General features: G+C 39.0%; 1 protein-coding gene across 1 annotated transcript in view; it reads left to right on the top strand.

The window, feature by feature from the left end:
* The window catches only part of Rp1 (RP1 axonemal microtubule associated), a 354,819-nt gene extending 333,335 nt beyond the window's left edge, over positions 1-21,484 (top strand). The window contains exons 27-29 of the mRNA XM_074066939.1: positions 8,666-8,744; positions 15,958-16,039; positions 21,314-21,484. Coding sequence (XP_073923040.1) covers positions 8,666-8,744; positions 15,958-16,039; positions 21,314-21,413 — 261 coding nt within the window. The 3' untranslated portion in view covers positions 21,414-21,484. The remainder of the gene's footprint in view (positions 1-8,665; positions 8,745-15,957; positions 16,040-21,313) is intronic.
* Positions 21,485-27,158: the final 5,674 nt, after the last annotated feature.

Here is a 27,158-nt window from a genome sequence, read left to right as displayed (position 1 = left end):
TGTTGGCAAGGATGCGGGGAAAAAGGAACCCTCTTACACTGTTGGTGGGAATGCAGACTAGTACATCCACTCTGGAAAAAAATTTGGAGGCTACTTAAAAAGCTAGACATTGATCTACCATTTGATCTGGCAATACCACTCTTGGGGATATACCCAAAAGACTGTGACACAGGTTACTCCAGAGGCACCTGCACACCCATGTTTATTGCGGCACTATTCACAATAGCCAAGTTATGGAAACAGAAAAGATGCCCCACCACTGACGAATGGATTAAGAAAATGTGGTATCTATACACAATGGAATTTTATGCAGCCATGAAGAAGAACGAAATGTTATCATTCACTGGTAAATGGATGGAATTGGAGAACATCATTCTGAGTGAGGTTAGCCTGGCCCAAAAGACCAAAAATCATATGTTCTCCCTCATATGTGGACATTAGATCAAGGGCAAACACAACAATGGGATTAGACTATGAGCACATGATAAAAGCAAGAGCACACAAGGGAGGGGTGAGGATAGGTACGACACCTAAAAAACTAGCTAGCATTTGTTGCCCTTAACGCAGAGAAACTAAAGCAGATACCTTAAAAGCAACTGAGGCCAATAGGAAAAGGTGAACAGGTACTAGAGAAAAGGTTAGATAAAAAAAAATTAACCTAGAAGGTAACACCCACGCACAGGAAATCAATGTGAGTCAATGCCCTGTATAGCTATCCTTATCTCAACCAGCAAAAACCCTTGTCCCTTCATGTTATTGCTTATACTCTCTCTACAACAAAATTAGAAATAAGGGCAAAATAGTTTATGCTGGGTATTGAGGGGGGGAGAGGAAGGGGGCAGAGTGGGTGGTAAGGGAGGGGGTGGGGGCAGGGGTAAGAAATGAACCAAGCCTTGTATGCACATATGAATAATAAAAGAAAAAGGAAAAAAAATAAAAACCATATTCTTAATAAAAAAAAAAAAGAAGATTGGCCTATGGTTCTCCTTTTTGGAGGTGTCTTTGCCTGGTTTTGGGATAAGTGTAATACTGGCTTCATAAAATGTGTTTGGCAGTTTTCCTTCCCTTTCTATTTTGTGGAACAGTTTAAGGAGGGTTGGTATCAGTTCTTCTTTAAAGGTCTGATAGAATTCAGCAGAGAATCCATCAGGTCCTGGACTTTTCTTTTTGGGGAGACTCTTGATTGCTGCTTCAATTTCATTTTGTGTTATAGGTCTATTCAGGTGATTAATTTCCTCTTGGTTCAGTTTTGGATGATCATATGTATCTAGAAATCTGTCCATTTCTTTAAGATTTTCGAGTTTATTTGATTATAGGTTCTCAAAGTAGTCTTTGATGATTTCCTGGACTTCCATGGTATTTGTTGTTATCTCCCCTTTTTCATTCCTGATTCTACTAATTTTGGTTTTCTCTCTCCTCATTTTAGTTAGGTTTGCCAGGGGTCTATCGATCTTGTTTATATTTTCAAAGAACCAACTTTTTGTTTCATTAATTCTTTGTATGGTTTTTTTGGTTTCTATTTCATTGATTTCAGCTCTTATTTTTATTATTTCTCTCCTTCTATTTGTTTTGGGATTTGTTTGTTCTTGTTTTTCTAGGAGTTTGAGATGTATCATTAGGTCATTGATTTGGGATCTTTTAGTCTTTTTAATATATGCACTTATGGCTATAAACTTTCCTCTCAGGACTGCCTTAGCTGTGTCCCATAGGTTCCGGTAGGTTGTGTTTTCATTTTCATTGACTTCCAGGAACTTTTTAATTTCCTCTTTTATTTCATCAATGATCCATTCTTCATTAAGTAATGAGTTATTTAGTTTCCAGCTGTTTGCATATTTTTTGTCTTTACTCTTGTTGTTGAGTTCTACTTTTACTGCATTGTGATCAGATAGTATGCACGGTATAATTTCTATTTTCTTATATTTGCTGAGACTTGCTTTGTGCCCTAGGATATGATCTATTTTGGAGAAGGTTCCATGGGCTGCTGAGAAGAATGTATATTGTGTAGAAGTTGGATGAAATGTTCGGTAGACATCAACTAGGTCCATTTGATCTATTGCATATTTTAGATCTTGGATTTCTTTATTGATTTTTTGTTTGGATAACCTATCTATTGATGATAATGGGGTGTTAAAGTCTCCCACAACCACTGTGTTGGTGTTTATATATGCTTTTAGGTCTTTGAGGGTATGTTTGATGAAATTGGGTTCATTGACATTGGGTTCATATAGGTTGATGATTATTATTTCCTTTTGGTCTATTTCCCCTTTTATTAGTATGGAATGTCCTTCTTTATCTCGTTTGATCAATGTAGGTTTGAAGTCTACTTTGTCAGAGATAAGTATTGCTACTCCTGCCTGTTTTTGGAGGCCATTGGGTTGGTAAATCTTCTTCCAGCCTTTCATCCTAAGCCTATGCTTATTTCTGTCGGTGAGATGGGTCTCCTGTAAGCAACAAATTGTTGGATCTTCCTTTTTAATCCATTTCGTCAAGCGGTGCCTTTTGATGAGTGAATTAAGTCCGTTAACATTAAGCGTTAGTACTGATAGCTATGTGGTGATTCCTGTCATTTAGTTGTCTTAGTTGTTTGAAGGTTTGATTGTGTGTACCTAGAGTGAGGTTACTCTCTACTTTCTTTTTCTTTCCTGTAGTTTGGTGCTGCCTGTGTTTTCATGGTTAAGTTGGGTTTCCCTTTCTGTGTGCAGAATCCCTTGCAGAATCTCTTGTAGTGGTGACTTTGTGGTCACATATTGTTTTAGTTTCTGCTTATCATGGAAGACTTTTATTGCTCCATCTATTTTGAATGATAGTTTTGCTGGTAGAGTATCCTGGGGTTGAAGTTATTTTCATTCAGTGCCCGGAAGATCTCACCCCATGCTCTTCTTGCTTTTAATGTTTCTGTTGAGAAGTCTTCTGTGATTTTAATAGGTTTACCTTTGTATGTTACTTGTTTTTTCTCTCTTACAGTCTTCAATATTCTTTCCTTAGTTTCTGAACTTGTTGTTTTAATGATGATATATCGTGGAGTAGTTCTTCTTTGGTCTGGTTTGTTTGGTGTCCTGGAGGCCTCTTGCATCTGTATGGGAATAGGTTTCTCTAGATTTGGGAAATTTTCTGTTATTATTTTGTTGAATATATTACACATTCCCTTCGCTTGCACCTCTTCTCCTTCTTTGATGCCCATGATTCTCAAGTTTGGTCTTTTGATGGAGTTGGTGAGTTCTTTCATTTTCTTTTCACAGGTCTTGAGTTGTTTAATTAATAGTTCTTTGGTTTTTCCTTTAATTACCATTTCATCTTCAAGTTCTGAGATTCTGTCTTCTGTTTGTTCTATTCTGCTGGATTGGCCTTCCATTTTGTTTTGCAGTTCTGTTTCGTTCTTTTTTCTGAGGTTTTCCATATCCTGGCTGGTTTCCTCTTTAATGTTGTCTATTTTTGTTCTGAGTTCATTTATCCGTTTATTCATAGTGTTCTCTGTTTCACTTTGGTGTTTATACAGTGCTTCTATGGTTTCCTTTATTTCTTCTTTTGCTTTTTCAAATTCTCTATTTTTGTTGTCTTGGAATTTCTTGAGTGTCTCCTGTACATTTTGGTTGATCCTATCCAGTATCATCTCTATAAAATTCTCATTGAGTACCTGTAGTATGTCTTCTTTTAAATTATTCTTGTGGGCTTCATTGGGTTCTTTGGCGTAGTTTATCTTCATTTTGTTGGAGTCTGGTTCTGAGTATCTGTTTTCTTCATTCTTCTGTGGTTCCTGTACTAATTTTTTGCTGTCGGAAACTGGTTTCCCTGTTTTTTCTGTCTTCCCGTCATTGTCTTTGGTGTTGTTACTGTCCCTGTACTGTGTGCAATTAAGTATTTTCTAGCTTGTAATAATAACAATGGTAACATTTAGAATGGAAGGGTGAGCTGAGATGGAAAGCAAGAAGTTAAAGAAAAGGGAAAAAACAAATACACAGACAAGAAGGAGAAAACAGAAAAAGGTATCAGACAAGAAAGTTTCAAAGGTATAAACAGGGAGCATTAGTGTACTAATCAACAGTAAGCTGAATATACATTAGAGAGACAGAGAGAGGATTGAAAATCAAAAATAAAAAATAAAGATAAGAATAAAAATAAAAAATAAGTAAATGAAAAAATATCTATATATAAAAATGAATTAAAATAAAATGAAAAATAGAAAATTAAAAAAAAACCAAATAATCAAAAAACCAAAAAACCTCCAAGTTCAAATGCAATGAAGTTTCAGTGTTAATAATTTGGGTGTCCATCTCAGTCTCCAATCCTGGAGATGTTGCCTCAGATGTTGTTCTGTAGTTGTCTCATCAAAGGGGACGCATAAAGTAGAACAAAACTACACACACACTCACACACACACACACACACAAAACCCCACCAAGTGTCCCAAGTTCAAATGCAATACAGTTTCAGTAAGTTTTTCAGCATGTGGGTGTAATTTGGTTGTTCTCTCATCAAAGGTAGGGAGAAAAAGAAAAAAATGAGTCTAGAGACAGTTCTGAGAATGGTATCTGCAGCTGTGGCTTGCCTGCCTGCTGCTGTCAGCCTGCTGTAGGTGGTGGTGTTATTTATGCAGATCTCTGGAGTGAGCTTAGCACTCACCTGGCCCTGCAGGCTTTGTTTGCTCAGAGTTCTCCTGTGCGGGAGCCTCTGCTACAGGCTTTCCCCTTTCCAAGCACTGGGAAAGGTGACACTGCCCCCGCGTTGTCAGGCCTGTGTGTTTATTTACAGTTCATGTGGGAGGTGGGTCTTCCCCCCTCTCCTGTGGAATTTTCCTCCCACCACCACTTTCACAAGCTTTCCTGCTCCTGGTTACTGGGCAGTGCTGCTGCTCCTGCCAGCCACCATGTTTATTTACAGTTCACATGAGAAGTTGGTCTTCCCTCCTCTCCTGTGGAGTTTTCCTCCCTCCGCCACTCTCACAGGCTTTCCCGCTCCTGGTTGCTGGGCGTGTGCCCCCGCTCTCGCCAGAGCCTCTCCGGCCCGCCCGGCTTGTTTATTTACAGTTCCCGGAAGGATTCCCTTCCCCCAATCTTCGGTTCTCAGGGAGCCCCACCCTCTTTCCCGCGTGTCTTTATTGTTCTTATTGCTTATTACTCAGTGTCTCTTTTTTCCCCGGGTGGAGGTCAGTCTGTCCAGGGGGCTATGCTGCTCTGGCCCAGGCTTGTCTGTGGGAGTACCGCGGTACCACAAAACTCACCGGTCCGTGTCTTCCCAAGCCGTCTGGGCATGGGCGACTGGCAGTCCGGGGACCCTCCTGGTTTCTCCATTTAACATGAAGTGGAGATTCTCTGTGCCAGCTGGAGGTGTGGAGGGGTCAAAGTTATGCCTCTTCTCAGTGATTATGCCTCCAAAGTGTGTCTCCAGCATCTCTCCAAGATTTCACTATAGGAGGCTCGCTTTCTGCTTCCTCCCTCTAGCCGCCATCTTGGAATTCCCCCCAGGAAGATTTTTAAAATAAAAATTGGCAACCTAATTCTAACATGTATGTGGAAATGGAAGGAGTCAAACACACATAAAATAATCTTGAGAAAGAAAAATATAGAGGACTTTGGAGTATCAGTTATAGTGACTCATTTCAAAGTTAAGGTGATTAAAATGGCTTGTTTCTACAAAGCAAAACAAGGAGCAAAGAAGCAGAGCTGAGTCCAGAGACACAGCCACTGCAGCAAGAGTTTCAGTACATTTTTGTAGTAACTTGAATATTGAGAAAAAGAAAGCATGGCCCCATTTTACATCAAACCCGCAAAACAGCTCAATGAAAATTTAGGTTTACATGTGAAATATAAAATGTCTGGAAGATGACATGGGAAATTGTCATGATCTTGGGGGTAAAATAGGATTTAAATTTTCAAAATTCTGATAAAGAACATGTAATATAAACTTTATCACCTCAACCATTTTTTAAAAAAAATACTGACGGATACTGTGTTTCTGTTATTTGCCACGTGATGTTTTGAGGTACCTACACATTTTAAGTGTTCAGTTAAGCAGCATTAGCTTCATTGACATTATTGTGCATTCAGCACCACTGTCCTTCTCCATAACTCTTTTCATCTTGGAAAACTGAAACTCTGTACTCATTAAATATCAACCCTCTGTTCTTGCCTCTCCCGACCCCTGGTAGCCTCTGTTCTACCCTCTGCTTCTATGAATTTGACCAGTTATCTCATATAAGTAAAGCAATGTATTTTTGTTTTTTGCAACTGACCAATTTCACTTAACATAATGCCCTCAAGTTTCATGCACATTATAGCATAGAACATATAGCAAAGGATTTCCTTCTTTTTAAGGCTGAATAATACTCTATTATATTGCCAGTCATTTTATTTATGCATTCATTCATTCATTAGTGGACACTTTGGTTGCTCCCACCTTTTAGCTGAATGATGCTGCCATGAACATGTACACTTACAGACTAAGATTTTAAAGACAAATACAGAAGTACTAAGCATGAAGGGAAAAAAGGATAAATTACACTATTTTAATATTAAAGACTTCTGTTCCTCAAAGTACTTTAGGAAAGTAAAAAGACTAGTCACATAGAAGAAGACCTTGTAAATTATGTACTGGCAGAAGACTTATTTACAGACTGTATATAGAATACTCACAAGTCAACAAGAAAAAGATAACCCAATGTAAAACATAGGCATGACACATTGCTTTGCAAAAGAGGATATCCAGCCCATCAAAAACATGAAAACATCCTACCTTATAAATGATCAGAGAAATACAATGAAAACAATAATGAAGTGTCATTATGCACAGCCAGAGGTGTAAACTGAGAAGGAATGACAACAGCAAGTATTGATTTGCCTGCAGAGTTTGTTGAACTCTCATCTACTATGCATACAGAGTGTACATTGCTGTAGGCATTTTAGGAAATGAGAGTATTCCTGTAAACTGAGCATGTGACACCCTATAACCCAGCTCCTCCCTGACAGAAATGAAAGCAGCTATCATAAGAAGGCATGTTCAAGAATGTTCTGAGGGGCCAGGTGTGGTAGATCACATCTGTAATTCCAGCTACTCCAGGGGTGGGGACAGGAAGATCATGGTCTAAGGCCAGCAAGAGAAAGTGCCAGACCCTATCTGAAAAACAAGCTACAGGACTCGGGAAGTGGCTTAAGTGGTAGAGCATTTGTCTAGCAAGCATAAGGCCCTGGATTCAATCCCCAATGTTTTTAAAATTAAAAAAAAATCCTGAGAGGCATATTCTAGGAATAATATTGTGTATAAATAGCAGAAGAGAGAACACCCTATGTGACTGATTACATATAGCTACAGCCCAGGCACAATAATGAACAGTGTTAGAAGACAGGAGAGTGATTCTGTCTGGGAAGACAGTGAGTGCGAAGGGGCCACTGGAAGTGTCTTGGATCTAGCAGGCTCTGTTACTGACCACAGGTGAGAGGTGAGATTCTTTCCCTTGTCCATCATAAGGGTCATCACTGCAACTCCCTTAACAAAAGTCAGGTTAACAAGAGAAAACATAATGCATTTATTTAGTTAGTTTTATGTGACATGAGAACCTTCAGAGTGAAGCCCCAGAAGCCCCAAACAAAACTGTTCATTTTTATTTGCAGATAAGAATGGACAGCCATGTAGAAATATGATTGTACAAAAGGTATGATTTAATATTAACAGACTGAGGGGAAGCTCAGCAAAGCCTGTCTGTTCAGATCTCTCTGGGCCTCTTGGTGTGGTGTTCCTTCCTCTGAGCTATGAGGCAGGATTCCTAGAATGAGGATCTTAGGATCTACAACCAGACAAGCAGGTCAGAGGATTTCTTTAGGTTCAGCTCCTACATAGAAAGGTAGGAAATGGTTAGATCAAGTTTTATAGCTTGCTCTGGGGGAAAGAAGTTCTAGTTTCCATGGTCTGACTTATGGGAAAGGAATTCTGGCTTCTATGCCTGCTTTGGGGAGAAGAGGGACAGGAAAAAAGGGTGGAGAAAGTCAGAGAGCATCTCCTTTAGCTTAAAGTGCTCACCTGGCAATGTGCCACACCTTAGGATATTGTGGGGACAAGTACATGGATGTGTTCGTTGGATGTGCATTTGTAACTTGCACACTTTGTATCTCTTTCAGTTTGTTATAAAGTGTCACATGAACACAGATGTACAGATATGTATTTGAATACAGTTTACAAATGAAAGATACTGAGGGACACACCCAGGCAGCCTCCCTGGGTTTGATTCCTGGCTCTGTCACTCACAAGACATTGACATGGGGCAAAGTGATTTAATTCAGTGTGCATTGATGTCTTCCACTGTAAGATGTACAAACCTATGTGCTTCTGAAGATTAAATGGCTCTCCACAGAGTCTGGCACATAGAAGACCATGTGAGCTGTTATTATCATTTGCAATAGTAGGTTTTACATAAATGTTCTGATTAAATTTCTAAAATCTTTTGGTTAGACCATATGACTGAGGAACGCAAGAATTATAGTTTTGCTGCATGTTTGTATGTCTCCCACAAAGCATAATATAGAACTTTGTGCATAAAATATTAAGTAGTAATTTTTATAGTAATAGTTATAATAATAGCATAGGAATGTAGTAATAAAGTATTAATAGTAATGCTATTTTTTCTATGGAAAAGAAATATCCCAGTGGACACTGAGTTTATTTGTTTATTGCACAGGTTGATACTTTTTTCATTAAGGCTGTTTCTCTTGGAAAACTGAAGAAAGTTCTGATTAGTCATGATGGGACAGGTCCAGGTAAGATTTGGTTTCTTGGTAAGAAGTTTGTTTTGCAAACTTTTTAAATGAAAGATAGATGTACAGGTCACATAAAACTGAGATGAGGAAATAATTTTCTTTAAAAATTTATAGCTAAGTGAAGCTTTGTCAGATTAGTTTATCATATAACTTACAAAAGTAGACTATTATGAGAGAAACTTCCTAGAAATATGAGAGAGAGAGAAAAGAAAGAAGAAGAAGAAGAAGAAGAAAGAAGAAGGAGAAGGAGAAGGAGGAGGAGGAGGAGGAGGAGGAGGAGGAGGAGGAGGAGGAGGAGAAGGAGAAGGAGAAGGAGAAGAAGAAAAGAGAGAAGGGAAGGGGAGGGGAGGGGAGGGGAGGGGAGAGAAGGGGAGAGAGGGGAGAGAAGGGGAGGGGAGGAGTCTTCAGCCTTGCAGGGCAGAATTCACAAATGAGCCTCTCCTGTATCCTACATCCCATGCCCTTCAAAACTACCAGCTTAAGATCATCCTTGATCCTCCTTCCCTTCCTGCCTTTTCCCCCTGCCATAGTTGTCCCTGCCATAGTTGTTATGCAAGTCTTGTCAGTTATCCTTCATTAATAGCTATTTACTATCTTCTTAGCACTACTAAATTTAAATTTTGGGTTGATTCTAGAACCTATAGCTAAAATGCAACTTGTATCAGAGTACATTTATGATGATGGTGATGATGATTGTGAGGTTTTTTCTTTTGAGACAAGGTCTTGCTATGTTGCCTAGGCTGGCCTCAAACTCATGATCCTCCTGCCTCTGCTTTCTAAGAGCTGGGATTACAAACATGTACCACCATCTGCAACTTATCATATTTATTTCTATGCTCCTTTTCTTTAGACTGCATTTTGATTTTTTTGAAACCTGGAACTACATATCATTTATCTTTATTTTTCCCAGTTCCTGGTACATTGCTTGACCGTATAGCTAGTTTAATTAATTATGACCAGTAATTGAATGAATGGATCTTAATGAAAATCTTAAAATGATTTTCTGTAGGGCTTTTTAAAAGAGATCAGAAAAACTTAAAATGGCCATCTCAAGAAAAATGTGTATGTGTGTTTAACAAAACCCAAAGACAGTGGAAGCAGGAAGGGGAAGGTCGCAGTCAGTAGAAAGAAAAGAGACACAAAGTAAATGAGTTTGGGATGATATAGAGGCAGTCATTAGAAAGAGGCAAGAAATAAATTAGAGAACGGAAGAATGTAATATGCTACCTTCTATATATGACATTGCTGAAAGAGGTGTCACTGCAGAGGGCTGTCACTGTAGAGGTACATCACTATAGAGGGTGTCTCTGTAGAGGGGTGTGTCTGTAGAGGGGTGTCACTGCAGAGGGGCATCACTATTGCTATAGTGCATTGTTGCTGCAGAACCATGTCACTGTAGAGTTCTGTGCCTTTTAGATAATTTTCATGAAGGATGGAAAGTTACATTGGGATTTCCTGCCCTTGCCCCAAGTCAGACCTGCACTCCAGACAGGGACTAGGAAAATGGTTGATTCAAGCCATGCTGTGACTTTGGCATGAGTCTGAACGGAGCGGTTAACAGAATCTCAAGCTTAAGTAACTGCAATTTTTAAAGATTACTCCAAGCTTCCTCTTGGTGATGAGGGCAGGATGCGACATTAGAAAGGTAACACACTCCCTCCAAAGCCAAAGTGGAGGTGCTGGGGCCATGACTGGGGCAACCACAGCCCAGCAGGGACTATGTATGGTGAGGGAAGAGAGCAGGGGATTTAGTTTAAGGGGTGAGCTGAACATTCCAAGGGGAGGTGTTGTAGCCAAAGTTGTTTCTATAAAAACTGAGAATGACATAAGGAAAAACGAGGGGAACATTGTGATTTTGAACATGTTTGTGATCTAAATTACTCATAGGGAAAAAGGTTTTGATGGAAGGAGCAACAAACTTCTAGAATATTAATTTTCCTGCCAGTGAAACATTCATTAACAAAAGTCTGTTATGAGAAAGATCTCAATGAAATTCTCAAGGCTTGTTTTTTCCTTTCCTTTGTTTTTGTTTTTTTTTTTTTTTTGAGCCAGAGTGCAGTCCACGCTGGCCTCATGATCCTCTTGAAGACTGAGATGACAGACATGAGCCACTGTGCTGGGCTTCCTTTCCACTTTTTTTTTTAAAGCCACATACAACTATATATATATATATATATTTTTTTTTTTAAGCACAAACACATTGTCTAGGGTTATCTAACTACAAAGAAGATAATTAAATCCCCTCTAGATGCAGCAAACTTTAAAATTTGAAAACATCCAGGAATTATCTGAGTGTCTGGAAATAAATAAAATAGACACCTGAACCCACTCCAGAGCTTCTGATGCAATAGGTACTGATTAATCAGAGACCTGCCTGCTTTTCTGCTTGGTTGTTTTAATACAAGTACCTCAGGACATCCCGATTCACGTGGTCCTTGCGTGGACTCCCAGCATTAAGAGCTGTTTTTCCAAGGCTGCTCATGCCAAGCACTTTGTCAGTGTCTGGCCTTGCAAAGGTGAGGGTGGTCTCTATCCTACTGGGCAGGGCCTCTTGGTGGAAGACACATCTGAAATAATTTTATTAAATTATGAAGTACGGTAAGTGTTCTGAACGTGATTCTCAGAGTGCTATTGTGCCATTTGGTAAAGGAACCTCCTGAGTCCAGAAGACCACGGAGACTGTCTCAGGAGAAGATGAAGTGCGGGAGCTAGACTGGGCTGACAGCCAGGCATTGGCAGGATATTTAGAATTTTGATGAGAGTCTCTGACTGATGGAATTAGGCTATTTGAAACTCAGAAAAAGCTGATAGTAATTACCATAATATGATTTGAAAATTATTAGTTTTTCTTTTGGTGGTATTGGGGTTTGAACTCACGGCCTTGAGCTTGCTAAGCAAGAGCTTTACCATTTGAGCCATGTCCCATCTTTTTTTTCCTTAGTTGTGTTTCAGGTAGGGTCTTGTGACTTTTTGCCCAGAGCCCACCTCCAACAATGATCTTCCTACCTCTGTCTACTGCATATGTGGGACTACAAATATATAGCACCATGCCCAGCCTGGAACCATGATCCTCCTGATCTCCTTTTCCTGAGTAGCTGAGATTTCAGGCGTGAGCCACCATGTCTGGCCTGAAAATTCTTCAACTAGACTACTCTTCTTATATTCTGCACCCTTTAAACTAAAAGAAAAACACTGACATAATAATCAAAGCATCTAAGCTCTGTTTGCATTTCCTTCTTTTAAAAATGTGTTGTATATAAAGTCTGGTAACCCACCACCTAACTTAAACCTAGAACATTACCAGTACCGGGGATTCCACCTGCATTTACCTAGCCTAGTCTCTCACTTCAGGTGTTCATTCCTAAACTTTTAAAAGTAATTTCTTGGTTTTTTAAATTCTTTGCTTTGAAAAAGGCTTTACTAATAATGTAGATATCCCCAAAGATACTTTTTTGATAATTTTCTGCTTTGTAAAAACTGTGATGTGCTATATGAAATCTTTTGTGATGATTTTTTCCACTCAGGTTGTGATTGTGAGATTCATTCACTTTCATATGTGGTATTATAAATAATTTATTTCCACCACTGTGTGATATGCTATTGCATGGTTACATGTAATCAATGGATCCGTCTCTTGTTAATGGATAGCTGTGTTGTTCCCAGTTTGAATGTCACAAATAAGCTGAAATAAGCATTCTCGTCACATCTCACATGTAGAAGCCAGAGTTCCTCTATGGCCATGGCTTTCAATTGGGGGTGAACTTGCCACCCCACCCTGGGACATTTGGCATTGTCAGGAGATTTTTTTTGGTTGTTGCAACTGGAAAGGAATGCCACCAGCACTCTAGAGACCTGGGATGCGACTAAATATCCTGTGGTGCCTAAGACAACCTTAGGATAAAGGATAATCAGGCCCAAGATGTTAATAGTTCTGAGGCTGAGAAACCCTGTTTTAGGATAAAATGGAAGTGAATGTGGGTTCAAAGGATATCACTTGATGTTACAAGATAAGCCCCTTGTTTCAACAGTGATTGTGATTGCACTATGTGTACTCTTGCCTACAGGAGTTTCTATTATGTCATGTTCTCTTCAACACTCTGTACACTAAAGTTTTACCTTCACTCAGTGGTTGTAAAGTGTAATCCCTTGTAACCCTAATTCGCATTACCTTGCTTTCCGGGAAGTGTGAGCATTCTTCCATTTTGTTATTGTCTATTGAATTTCCTCTTCTGTGGAAATACGTATTTTTATCTGTAATATTTAAGTTAAAAGCAAAGGCCCACCAATTTAAAAATAGTCAAGTTGTGGCTCACATCTGTAATCTTAGCTACTCAGGAGGCAGAGATCAGAAGGATCTTGGTTCGAGACCAACTGCGGCAAATAGTTCGTGAGACTCTATTTCAGAAAAAAATCCATAACAAAAAAGGGCTGAAGGAGTGGTTCAAGGTGTAGGCCCTGAGTTCAAACCCCAATACCAAAAAAAAAAAAAGAACTAAAAAAGGGGATAAAAATAAGATCTTATTTCACACTTAGGTAATAGCCCCAAGTTGTGTAGTTTTGTGACTCTGTTCAGCTATGACCTAAGGTCCTTTCATCTTGTTATTGTTCCATCACCTAAATCTCAAGGTCCTCTGGGTGGTTAGAGTTGGTCACAGCACACAGAAAAGAAGGAAAATCCCTGGCCTGATGTCTTTTGACCAAGTGAGGAGGATATCTCACACACAACTTCTGGTCACATTTCATTACTGGCAATTTACTTACATACTTCATCTATAACCACAAGACACCTGGGGAATTGTGTTGATTGAAATTCTTGATTTTGATAGTCTGGTATTTTTTAAGTAACCAATACATTTTGTGTCTTTTTAAGAATGTCTTCTGTGTCCCCAGGGCTTTCCAGATGGACAGAGAGATATTCACATATATTTTTGCATGTTTATACATACACATGCATATATTTTAAGTGTTGTCCTTAAGATTTAAATATTTACTGCATTGGTAGTTGCTTTTTGAGTATGATATAGAAATGGAATCCACTTTCATTTTTTTCAATAAAACACTGGATAACCAATGGTACCACCACTGTTAATCAACTGTTCCATCTTTATCTGAGAGTTCCTCAAAGTCACCTTTGTAGGAACTCAAAGACTGGTAGTCCTTTGCATTGTTGCTGCATGCAAACATTTTAGTGAGGACAACTTAGTTAACCGACAGAAGTCCCCCAACCTCATGGTTCAAATTTCAGTGACCGTGCCCCATTAGCTGTGAATGCACTGATAAAACTGCATAAAGTACAGACTCTGCAGCCAGCTTCTCAGTTCACAGATCATTACATGAAAAACAGATGCACATGCTTACTAGTGACCAAGCTCACCACTTCTCTCAAAGTCTGTCTGTTGGTGATGGTCACTGCACCTCTATTATTAAGTTCATGCACAGTCAGCAAAGCATGTAGTTGCGTTGCCTCCTTGCCCACCAGCGATGAGCCCACAGAGAAGTTTTTCACCATGTGTAACTGAAAAATAAAGTGCATCAAGGAAGTGAAAAGTGGTAACATCAGAACTGAAGTTCACACCTAGCGAACGTAAAAGGAGCTTTGAAGAAATTCACAACCTTGGGAATACTAGCATCATCGCTGTGGTTAGGCAGCTGGAAGGACCCAGTGAAGGAACGAATGCTGTGAATGAGGAAAGTACTAAGGCACAGAAAAGATGCTCGGCGAATGCTGTTCAAATTATGCCTACGGTGTTTTTCTTTTCTTTTTTTTAACAAAGAAATAAAACCTTTTCAATTTTTGGTGTTTTTAATATTTTAAACTACTTTCTACTAAATATTGATGCTGCTACCTTTCATCTTCATATATACTTTAATGAACAAGGAGAGAGTTTTGATGTCTTGACAAAACGTTCAAAGGCCATGAAGCAATCATAATTTTCCCCCATTGATTATTACAATCATTTGACATGGCTTCCACTTGAGCTCTGTTTATGGTTCCACATGACTGGGCAGAGCAAGAACCACCTGTGTCATGATTGTATTTTGAGGTAGGTCAATTCCCAGTCCTTTCTTCTGTTCCATAGTCCGTTTATCTATGCCAGCACCAGTTCTGCATTGTCTTAATTAGTATAGATTTTTAATAAATTTTGATAATGGATACAGTGATATCACTACCTCAGTCTAATTTAGAAGTCCCTCTTATATTTTGGGCCTTTGTCATCCACATCAATGTTACAGTCAGCTTGTCAATTTTCTTGTAAAACACTGTGATGAACTTGCTTTAACTACCTTGAAGTTTTATATGAGTTTATGAGAAACTGACATCTCTCTGATGTCTTTCTAGTTATGACTATGAGCTAGTTTTTTGCTTTTATGGCTCTTGGCTGTCCTTCCTTAAGTTTAGGTAATATTTCTATAAATTGTACTATACCTATTTTAATATTTACTCCAACATTTTAAAATTTTTGCAGCAATTTGACATTACAACTTTCACTTAATTACATTCTTCCACTGTTCACTTCTGGTTAATAGAAATGCACTGGATTTTCATATGTTTATAATATATGTAACCACTTCTCTCACCTCTTTAATTACACTAGTTTCTGTAAGTTCTTTGGGTTTTTAATTTAGTAAGTCATATCATCTGTGAATAATGACAGTTTTGTTTCATTTTCCCAAAACATCCCTTTTCTTTCTCCATTCCTTCCTTCGTTTTTTCTCTCCCTACCTTCTCTCCTTTTGTCCTTTCTTACTTCATTTTTTTCTTCCTTTAGCTGCACTGACAAATACAGTACTCGGTGATAACTTCTAAATTGTCCCATTAAGAATGATGATTGATTGCTACTTCCCATTATTACTTAAGCAAATAAATCTTCTATACCTGAATATAACTGAAGTGCATTTATGTGAACATGCTTCTCTCTTTATTCTTGGCTCATGTACATTTAAATAATTTTTAAGAATATTATATAGCAAGTTTTTGTTCCAAATAGGAAACCTTCTCTCTTTCTCTGTTTTTACTACTCTGAATAATTAGGTCACTCACTCATGCTTTCAGTTCTGTTCTGGTATAACTTAAATGTGCATATTTTTATACTCAAATTGCCTGACAAGTGTACTTTAAAAAGAACATTTGGAGAATCCATGGGTAAAGTCATAATGCCAATATATTTTATGCTAAAGACTTAAAAGTAATATTCTTTGTCCATTTACGCAGGCAATGGATGGTTTCTTGAGAATGTTGTTGTTAAGTGTGAAGAGGAAGAGCGCAGTCAAGAGGTGCTGTTTCCATGCAACAGGTGTGCTGTTATTATTATGCAGTTATACAAGATTATTCTCCCCAGCCCTGTCATCTAGCAGGCCTCCACCCAGCTTTTGGATCACTTCATTACCTCCCTTAAAACCAGAGCTGATGGCCTGCTCTCCTCAGGAAGCAATTCTTACCAGCATCAATAATTCTTTTTCTGTAACAGCCAACATTTTTCTCTTCTGCGGTATGGATGCTAAGCTGGAAAGAAAACTGGATTAGGACATAGAAAACAGGTTCTGGTTTCTATTTCTCATATACTTGCTAAGCCTCCTGCTATTTCTGCAAACTTGGGTACTACTTTCAACTCCCCTGAGGTTCAATGTCCTCATGTGTGAGATGGGAATAATGTTATTCTTCCTAATTTATTCGAATCACTTAAATGCAAATGCAGTTATAGATGTAGCATGTGTCAAGATGTTAAATCTGTGTGATTATATATTCTTTGAACTCTGAACTCCAATCCATTATACTAGTATGGTGTAGATATAATAAAATAATCAAACTGCAAGGGCATCTCTATGATTTCTTAGCCAAGTAACCACTGCTGAGTCACTTAAACATTCTGATCCTGTTTTCAAAATTTTATGATGAAGATGATTAAATTTTCTCTACCTACTTTATTATTTTTTTTGTTCTTTCCAACCATTTCAATATGGCTTCCAATCCCTTTATTATTATTATTTTTATTTTATTATTCATATGTGCATACAAGGCTTGGGTCATTTCTCCCCCCTGCCCCCACCCCCTCCCTTACCACCCACTCCGCCCCCTCCCTCTCTCCCCCACCCCCTCAATACCCGGCAGAAACTATTTTGCCCTTATTTCTAATTTTGTTTCTCTACCTACTTTATAGAGTTGTTACAAATAGAATGTCAAAGGTACCTCAAAATGAAGTGAACTAAAACTAGAAATTGTAAAGTTAAGATACATATACTGCTTACTATCCTATAGAATATGTTGCTTCACTCATTCAGTCTTCACCCAATAGTAACTGACCATCTACTATATCAAGAAGTAGAGTAGACAATGGAGGCCCAGCCATAAGGCCATCCAATCTTTTCCTACAGGAGGCAGGGACCTGTAGCCTCCCACATGAGCCCTAACATCAGCATACTAAGGGCCATGGTAGAGACTTACATGTGCTTTGAGATGTAGCATGTGTCAAGATGTTAAATCTGTGTGACTATATATTCTTAAAATCTAGAGAAGTCATGCATTGCATTGTGTATATTCATTTATTCATATGCTTATCCATACAAAACCATTGCATGCCTGCTGATGTCAGGCACTATATCAAGTTCTGGATATGTGTAGATAAAAGATCAAGAGCCTCTGTCTTCATCCAGCTCTCCCTTATTGGTAGATAAAGGCAGAGAGACTCTGAAACTGGAGAGCTGGGTGTGCTGAGTTTGCCAGGTGGTTGGACACCACTGTCCTCTAAAGTGACGTACACTCTGTCATACCTGCAGAGAGGCACAGTAGTTGGCTGACTGAGCATTTTTTTTACTATGTTTGATTTTAAAAAATAGCCATTCTTTTGAAGTTCAGTAAGGAGTTATATTCTCTTTGAACATTTTGCTGATGTTCTGTCTTTTCCTCAGTACATACTCAAAAAATGCACATGCATCAGAGTAGCTATCACCATTTTTAAAATTCAAGTGCTGGAAAGAGAGACCTTGTATCTTAATTTTTTTTCAAGAAATCTTTTGGGTTAGGGGTGTGTCTCAAGTGTGGCTTGCTTTGCAAATGGGAGGCTTTTAAGTTCAGCCCCCATACTGGCGCTGATGGCTCACGCCTATAATTCTAGCTACTTGGGAAGCTGAGGGAGGCTGAGATTGGAAGGGAGGATCGTGGTTAAAAGCAAGCCCAGGCAAAAAGTTCATGAGACCCCATCTCAACCAATAGCTAGATACAATATCATGAGCTTGTCATCCCAAGCTATCAGGAGGCTGAGATTGGGAGGATCAAGGTTCCAGGCCAGCCCAGGCAAAATACCCTATCTCAATGGAAAAAAGGTGGATGTGGAGGTGCGCCTTTCATCCCAACAATGGTGGTGGCAAGCTTAAAATAAGATGACCATGGTCCAGGCTGACTTGGACAAAAAGTGAGACCCTGTCTCTAAAATAAGAGCAAAAAGGGCTGGAGGTATGATTCAAGTGGTGGCGTGCCGGCCTCACTAGTGTGAAGCCCTTAGTTCAAACCCTAGTACCACCAAAAAAGTTCTTTTTATTAATTAATGAGGAGGGGAAGAAACAAAGACCGACAGTTTTCATATTACATTTGAATTACAACTCATTATTCACTAGCTCTGAAAACCTCAGGTTATTCTTATGTACAATGGCAGTAATAACACCTGTTTGAAGATTTCTCACAGTACACATAGACTACTTGCAAAAATGTGTTAATTATCAGAGGCTCCAGGATGTAAATGTCATTGTCATAGAAGCAAATTCAAATTAAAGAAACAAGGTCATATGTACAGATGTTGGAGGCAAACTCACCTTTATTTCTAGATTATATGTTAAGTATTTGAGTTGTCCAAATAATTGACTTTTATTTTTAAAAATTGGGTATTTGCATAATCCAATATGGTAGCCATTAGCCACATATGGGTAATTAAGTCTAAATTAATTAAGTCAAATCAAAATTTAAAAATCAGCTACTTGGTTGTACTAGCTTCATTTTAAGCACTCAAAAGACATAGATGGTTAGTGACTACTTTGATTGGCAGTATTTGGTTCTATATCACATCTAGATATTTGGTATCAGATGAATCTATGTTTAGTATTACACAACATAGGTTTATTGCCTTGATTGTTACTGCTCTAAATGCGTGCTACCTAACAAAATAAAAAATCAATCAGAACAGATGATAAGAATCACATTCTCTTTAAAGCTCAAATTAATTTTACTGGCAAGGCACAGGAGTAGAAGTCAAGATGGAGGTGACTTATTCCTACATATCAGAATAATTACAAACATTGAAACTGGAGCAAAACAATGCAACTGAAAATATAAAAAATTTTTTTTTGTATTACACTGCCTGTGCCTAGCATTGCACTGTTTCCATTCCCTCATCTATGGCAATACTCACATTTTCCTTGCTCATTCTCTCTGAGGGCACAGCATTAAATAAATAACAAAAAGGGACATTTTTTTTCTTGTTAGTCCTTCAGAGGTGAAAAAAACAGACAGAACTTTTAGTGTCATGCCTCATTTGACAGACAAGAAAACTGCCCCCTAAGAGATGAATGACACAAAGAGCTCTTTGACAAGTCAGTCAGGGAGCAGCATCTCTGGGTCCCTTTGCACTTGGAGAGTTTTAATTCAGAGTCTATCTGTGGAGAGCAGATTATGAGAAGCCTGTAAGAACTGGACATTATCACAGCTGTACCCAATGTTCTGCAGGCTGAGATTGGCCCAGCCCCAGCCACAGAAGAGGTATAAAAGATTTGCTGAAAGAAGACACAAGACGTTTGACTTTTGGCTTTTTGGATGTGGGAGGCTTTTGGGAGGAAGGATTACGGGAGGGAGATTGCTGAAGGGGGAAAATGAATTGCTGATGGGAAATTGCTGAAGGGAGGATTGCTGAAGTGAAAAGAATTGCTGAAGGAGAATTGCTAAAGCTAAAGAGAGAACATGGGGCAGTGCAAGTCTGGGGGCAGAGACTTTAAGAGAGATTATGCTAAAGAAAAGCTAAGAAAACATGGGACAGAATGAGTCTAAGGAAAGAGACTTTAAAGAACAGAAAAGAAGACTTTAGAAGCAAGGTTTTAAGGAAAGACTGTAGAAGCAAGGTTTTAAAGAATTGTAAAGGAGTAAGGCCTTAAAGAATAAAGATGGTGAAAAGAAGCAGAGTAAATGAAGAGAATAATGGAGAAAAGAAGCAATAAGGTTCGTGCGTCTCCACCCAAGCACTCAACACACCTGGCCCCAACTTTCTGCCTGTCTATCTTTTGTCTTTTCTGCATCTCTCGTCACTGCCCAGTTAGGTTCAGTAGTAAGAAGGGAGCAAGGAAAGCTCGTTCCATTTATCAATCCATTGTTTCCATTATATCACCATGATTTTGTGAATTATCTGCTAAAGAAGAAATCCCTGAACAAAATGCTGAGTTTGCTGTAAAATTGTTTTTGTCTGAAAATTCTACTTAGGTTGTGGAGAGTTTAGAATGTGGATTTTATTGCCTTCCCAGTATGGATTATTAGCTATTTAAACTCAAATCTCCTTCAAATTATGAGAAAAGAAGAGGTCTGTGAGAAAGAAATCATTTGTAACTTTCTTATGGAGTTAAGAATACACACAGAGGGGTCTGCTCCACTGTGTGACCCTCTAAGTAGCATGGCTTCTTCTGCCTTGCTGAAGGGACAATGGGAAGAATGTCCACAGCAGGATGCCCTAAGCTCTGACTCAGGAGGATGCTTCATGGTGAAGCCAGCATTGTACACACAAACTCATTTGATCCTCACAGCAAGCTGATGGTGGCTCTGTGATACTTCTACTTCCCCGACTAGGAAGCCTAGCACAAAGAGGGGAAGTGTCCTACCCATATATAATTGGTGGAGTCGGAATTCAGATCAAAGCGTGTCCAACTCCAGAGCTGCCCATGCCATGCAGGGGCCTCCACCTTTATGTATCTACTGAACCCCTGAACTGTGGTAATCTAAATTGAGATGTTCTGCAGGTATAAGCTACACACCAGATTCCAAAGATGCAGCATAAAAAGGAGCACAATACCATTTTACATTGATTGCATATTAAAATCATCTTTTGAATTTATGAAAATAAGAAATACTGAAGTTAATATCTTTTCTCCTCCTCCTTCTCCTTCTCCTCCTTCTACATGCATGACTTATGTTCTGTTTCTCTTGCAGAGTGCTGTAATAGACTCTGAAGGCTTAGCAATGTATGCACCTGCAAGTCACATGACAGGAGAGAAATAAAGTCTGCTACAAAGAACACCCCAAATGAGAAATATTTATCAATCTTAAGATGTACTAGAATATTTGTAATGTTACCAGAGGACTTTTCTAAAAAAAAAAAAACTTTACAGAGTGAGCCAATTTGACCTTGCAATTTGAACACAAGACAAAGATTTGCTGAAGTTATCTAAAGATAATTGCTGTGGCTTGAAATCTTAAATGCTTTTTAAAAATTCTGAGCTTTCCCTGAAGGCCTCTTTAATCCTTTCCATATTTTATTTTTCTTTTTAGTAAACATGCCTTCTTCCAATCCTCTCAGTAATTATCTCCTCTTTCCATGCAGGTGGCTAGATGAGTACCAAGATGATGGCAAGACCGAGCGGGAACTGTTCTCAGAAGGCTGCCATGGTACAGGCAAAGGAAGGGGATCGGTCATCTCCTGAAAGAGCGCATGTGGAGCTGTCACTCTGCTGTGCTTCAAGTGGCTATTAATCTGATTGTAACCACATGTTTCCTGTTTGCTAAGTCTGAAGTAAGCACCTCGGGAGGGTCAGCTCAGGCTGGATACAATCACTGCTATTGAGAACTTCCAAAACTAGGAGAAATGCCTTGAGACCTTGAACCAATTACTGCTCAGCCTATCATACTGAGGGTGCACGTATTACTGCTGCTTACTTTCTTCCTTTCCTCTCTCCCACCTCTGACTTCCTTCTCCTCTTCTTTCAGAAAATTAGACAAGACTAAGTTTACTGAAATATTTAGATAGCTATTATTTGTGGAAAGTAACTGAAGAGGTGCCTAATAACACTTGATGGATATAAAATGCTTTTATGCAACACATGGTAATTTCAAAGTGCAAAATCTTAGACGATAGTATGTCTCTCTCAGTATCAGTAATAGCAATAAAGGAATGTAAAAAAATCTCCATGGATAAAGAAGAATGATGGAGGAGGTGAATTCAACTATGATGTATTATAAGAACTTTGGTAAATGTCACATTGTACCTCCAATACAACAATAACAAAAACAATAATAAAGAAATTAATCAGTTGGATTACCCTGCAGTCCCCTTGGCCTTCATGCTGGTCCTTGTGGGACTGGGTCTTCTGACAACTGGTGACTGGGGCCTGAGGTAACAGCAGAGAGAGTCATTCAGGGAATGCCTGTCAAAGTAGACATCCAACATCCCGATGAAGTTTCAAATGCTTGTCAACATGAGGCCACAGGCAGCTTCTTCCCATCCTTCATAGTAGTACATGAGGTGAACCCCACCTGCCAGTCTGGAAGAGGTCTCAGCGTGGCTTTTTTTGGTGGGGATGGAATTTGAACTCAGGGCTTTGCACTTGTAAAGCAGGCACTTTACTGATTGGGCCAAACCTCCAGTCCATTATGCTGTGGTTATTTTGGAGATGGGGGGTCTTCTGAACTACTTGCCTGGCTGGTCTTGAACTTGGATCCTCCTGATCTCAGCCTCCCAAGTAGCTAGGATTACAGGCACAAACCACCAGTGTCCAGCTTCAATATGGCTTTTGATTTCAAAGTTACCCATGCTTCAATCTCAATTCCATCACCATAAAATAGATTCTGTCATCATCTGTACTTTGCAGATAAGAAAACCAAAACTTGGAAAATCCAGATGCCTTGTCCAGGCTAGTGGAATGAACTAAGTAAGAGATCTGGGTCTGAACCCAATGGAGTGGCTCCAGCCACAGTCATACACATGGTTGACTGAACCATCCCATTGTGTTCTCCACCTGCCATGAGTATCCCATGACATCACACAGATGAACCCAAGAGTTAAGCCTCTATCACCTTCATGATTGTCATTTACAGGGGTACCAGATGTACCATTATATCTTTTACTTTTTTGTTAAATTGAGTTTATATCAGGTTATTTGTGGGTTGAAGAGAGTTTCACTTCATCCTAAACCATACTGATAATATCCATGAAATCAGTAATTTAATGTCATTACATTTTTTTCCTAAAACACATTAAAATGAATCTGCATCTAACAAAAAACTCGGGTTTATCCATATGCTACAAACATCTAGTAGTTTGAATTTCACCATTTGGAAAAGCACTGAGAATATCTATATCGGTCTATATGAACATATGTATATGTGTATGTATATCCATATTATATACACACACTTCACTTTGAGTCAAGCATGTTGTGATCAGTAAGTGACATTTCAATTGTTATCATGGTTTACCTTTTACTAATCCATGACTAATGATTACTCCAGTTCACAGAAATGATTGATTTTGCATCTAAGAATGAAAACACGTCAAGGATAGAGTTTCACTGATTTGCAGTTAACAGCTTGCTATAGTTTGGATGTTGAATGCCAATTTGTTAAAAGCTTGATCTCCAACTTGGCACTAGTGGAAAATGGTAGAAACCGTCAAAGGTGGGGCCTAGTTAGAGGACTTTAGGTCCTTGAGGTGTGACCTTAAAGGGGACCACGAGACCAAGCCCCTTCCTCTTTGTTTCCTTCACTTCTAGGCAGTGAAAGGAACATCTTGCTCTACCACACGCTGTCACCATGAAAACTGATCATGTACTGAAACCTCTAAATGCATAAGCCAAAATAAATCTTTTATCTTTATAAATTGATGATTGCAGATTTGCAGATATTTGTTATAATAACACAAAGCTGACTAATGCACAACTTTTTTCTAAAGTGGCTAACAGACCACATTGAGGGTAAAAATAATAGCTATGGAGAAAGCATGGAGAATCAACTCTAACCCTTGAGGATGCTTATTTTATGATGTCTGGCACAAAGTAGATACTGAATAACACACTCATTTATGTAGCAGGAGTTTATTAAGGATCTTCCCTGTGCCAGACACAGAATCAGACACTGAGAATGAACTCACAAGCAGCATTTTCTTGCCCTCAGAGGCATCACTGGACTGGTGAAGATCTGGATGAAAACTGCAGGCTTTAAGACAGACCAGTAGAACTTTCTGCTAGATCACAAGCCCTTTGGAGGTGGCGATCACCTTTGCTCCGCTTTGTGTGTTTAGTTTTTGGAATACTTTCTGCTTCCTAGTAAGTGCTGTCTGTGTCTATTAAATGCATGAATCATCTACCTTACAATGCAATACACCTTTTTAGGATCAGAGTATTACACTATAGCAGGTACGGTTCCTATTTGTGTGGAATAAGTACTCATAAATAATCACACTCAATGTTTCTATTTACATAAACTTTTCCACAGTAATTTATTGTGATTCTGAACATAATCCTGCCATTCACACATAGAGATTGGAGTTGGATGTTTCCAGTTCTATCAAGCAGCCTACTTACACTCTATTTCTTGAGGTGGGAGGTGTATAAATGCTGATCCATTGGTGGTGTTTCTTGTTTATTCATTTTCTTAGGCATCTTCCAAATTCTGTCTCAGTATAACCTTTTACATAATGGGTATTCCCTGAAGAATGGGAAAAGGACAGAGAAGCCATATTTATTTCTAGATTTTTCAGAGAAGGCAAAAAATTATTAATGGAGTACATAGGCTAAATTGTACTAGATTTTTAAAATAAGAAAGAGGTGGGACTGTTTTCCTTTTCTTTTGGAAAGAATGATGTAAAGCTCTCATCTAGAAAACTACCATATGTATCCCTTGGAAATGCTGAGGAATGACAGACAAGTGCAGGAACAAGGACAGAGACAGAATGCAGTTCATTTTATCCCCCTAATCATCGAACACACTCTGTGTCTTCATGGCTTTGCTTGTGTCTGGGGCAAGGATAAGATGAAGTGAATAGCACTTTCATCTGAAGGGCCAAGTCCTCTGTCTTAACCAGCAGGTCATAGTGATGGTGCAGTGTTAATGGGGCTGGCTTCAAGGTTCTCATGTGCTTCCACACAAGCCTCACAAGCATTTGTGTATTAAAGGATGACACAATTCCTTTGTGGCCCAGGTAAGATACTTTCTTGGAGAGCTACACTAATTATTCCTTAATGGGAGACAGGTTATCAGAAAGCACTCCAGAGTTCTGTGTATGTTCAGCTATGAAGGATGATAATGTTTTTGAACAGTTACATTTTTGGTTACATTTAGAAGCAAACAAACTCTGCAAAGTAGCCCCCCTCCTTCACATCCAAGTAGGCTCAAATTTTTTAAATGGAGGTTCATTTTAATTCTTTCAGGCAGTGTGATAAAGAGTATACAAAGCAGAGATTTCAAGTTAAGAAATTAACCTTGGTTCTCTACCAAGTGAGTCTGATGTCCTGGGGCCACATATCAGCTTCTATAGACCTTTATCTGATGCCTCTATGCTGATGGCTAGAAAGTACCAATGAAATTTTATAAAAAATAGCAACATGATTATAAGGTAACATTAATTTTGCAAGCTCAGCTATGTTAAGTGATTGAAACTTGGCAAACACACCATTCTCTAGGCCTTTTGCCATGTTGGTTCGTTGACTTGGAGGTTGGTCCTTCCTTTATTGCATAGAAAATTCCTGTTCTCTTCCAAAGACGAAGCTTCAACTTCTCTGCATCAGTCAGCATTAAGGCTCCCCTTCTTCCCTCTTTCCACACTGCCTGTCTTTTCTGTCTTATAGTTACTGTCATTTGCATAGTGGGCATGTATCTTAGTTTACAAACTCAGATGTGTGACACATATTACTTCTCTTATTTTCTATACACCAATTCAATGTCTGGATTCTAATGTCTATTGCATAGACTAGTAGACTATTCCTTCTCAGTCATTATTGGCACACTCTCCTTTGCGAGGGCAAAGAATCCTGGTGGCTTATTTTTTGTTTGGGAAGGAAGGGAAAAGCTCTCCTTCTCTATCATTGTCCTTGCTGACTGCATTCTCTCTCCACCTCTAGGCCACTCACAAAGTGCCAGAAGGTTTGATCAGGCTGGAAAACCACTCAGATTCCTCCCTCTAGGCCACACTCTCCTCTGAAGTTTGCATCTCTTCTGGGTCTCCCTAACACAAAGATGACAAATCTGACAGGACCCCACTGCCCATAGGTCTCTTCCTTTCTTGTTGATGAAAATGTCCTTTTGTTACCCGAATACTTCTCGAGTTCTTCTTCCTTCTTCCTCCTTCATCAGTATGAGCAGCACAAGCTCTTTTATGTGTTTTGGCTTTTCTACAATACCAGTCTCTGTGTCCAATGTGAACATGACAGTGGCAGAGAAAAGAATCTTTTCCCTTTTGTTCTTCCTCAAATTAACAAAAAATGAACAACACAGCCTCCAATTTCACTGAAACCATGAGGAAGTGAACATGTGCAAATGCCCCAACATGCAGTGTGGACTGCCAGCAGCCACTGCAACAGACAGAAGCTTGAGGGGCTGGGCAGTGCAAGTTGCAGAGTTTCAACCCAAAAGCACTTCAAACCAAAGACTGTGTGGCCCACCAGGAAGGACAGTTGTGTTTTTACTTATTTAGGCTTCTGTGTGGAACCTGATGGGTAGAGAGGAGGGCTGAGGCCTGAAAGAAGCTGTGTAGATGGAGGTGAACCAGGGAATGTTCTCTTTGTTATGCTTCTAAGAGTCTCCACAAATAACTTTCCAAGGAAAATCAACAGTATACAGTAAACACAAAGCTAAACTCTAAATAAAAGCATGGAAGCAGGGCTGGGCAGGGGCTCACACCTGTAATCCCAGCTTCTTGGGAGGAAGAAATAGGATAATTTCAGTTCAAGGATAACCCAGTTAAAATTAGCAATACCTTATTTTAAAGAACAGGTTGAGCATGGTGGTACATGCCTGTAATCCTGGCTACTCAGGAGTCATAGAAAGAATGGATATAGTCTGAGGCTGACCCAGTAAAAATTTATATAAGACTCTATCTGAAAAATAACTGAATCAAAAAGACCTTGTAATGTGACTTAAGTGGTAGCACCTTTATCTAGCAAGGACAAAGTCCTGAGTTCAAAACCTAGTACCACATGTATATAAATGGAAAAATGATACCTGTTAAAACTATTCCAGGAATGGGGGGAGGTAAGAACATTTGTAAATGCTACAGTGTACCGCCACCCTGCACAACAGTAAAAAAGTAAAATAAAATAATTTTTAAAAAACAAAGCAAAAATAACAGCAGGCAAAGACCAACAAAAGCCTTCAGATACTGGAATTGTCAACACAGATTATAAAAACATGAGTAGTACTGCTTTAAAAATAAGCAAGAGGTTTAAAAAACATCTGCT

Source organism: Castor canadensis, chromosome 3 (genome assembly GCF_047511655.1).
Source record: "Castor canadensis chromosome 3, mCasCan1.hap1v2, whole genome shotgun sequence".
Taxonomy (NCBI): domain Eukaryota; kingdom Metazoa; phylum Chordata; class Mammalia; order Rodentia; family Castoridae; genus Castor; species Castor canadensis.
The sequence above is the reverse complement of the archived record's forward strand: the minus strand, read 5'-3'. Positions and strand labels throughout refer to the sequence as shown.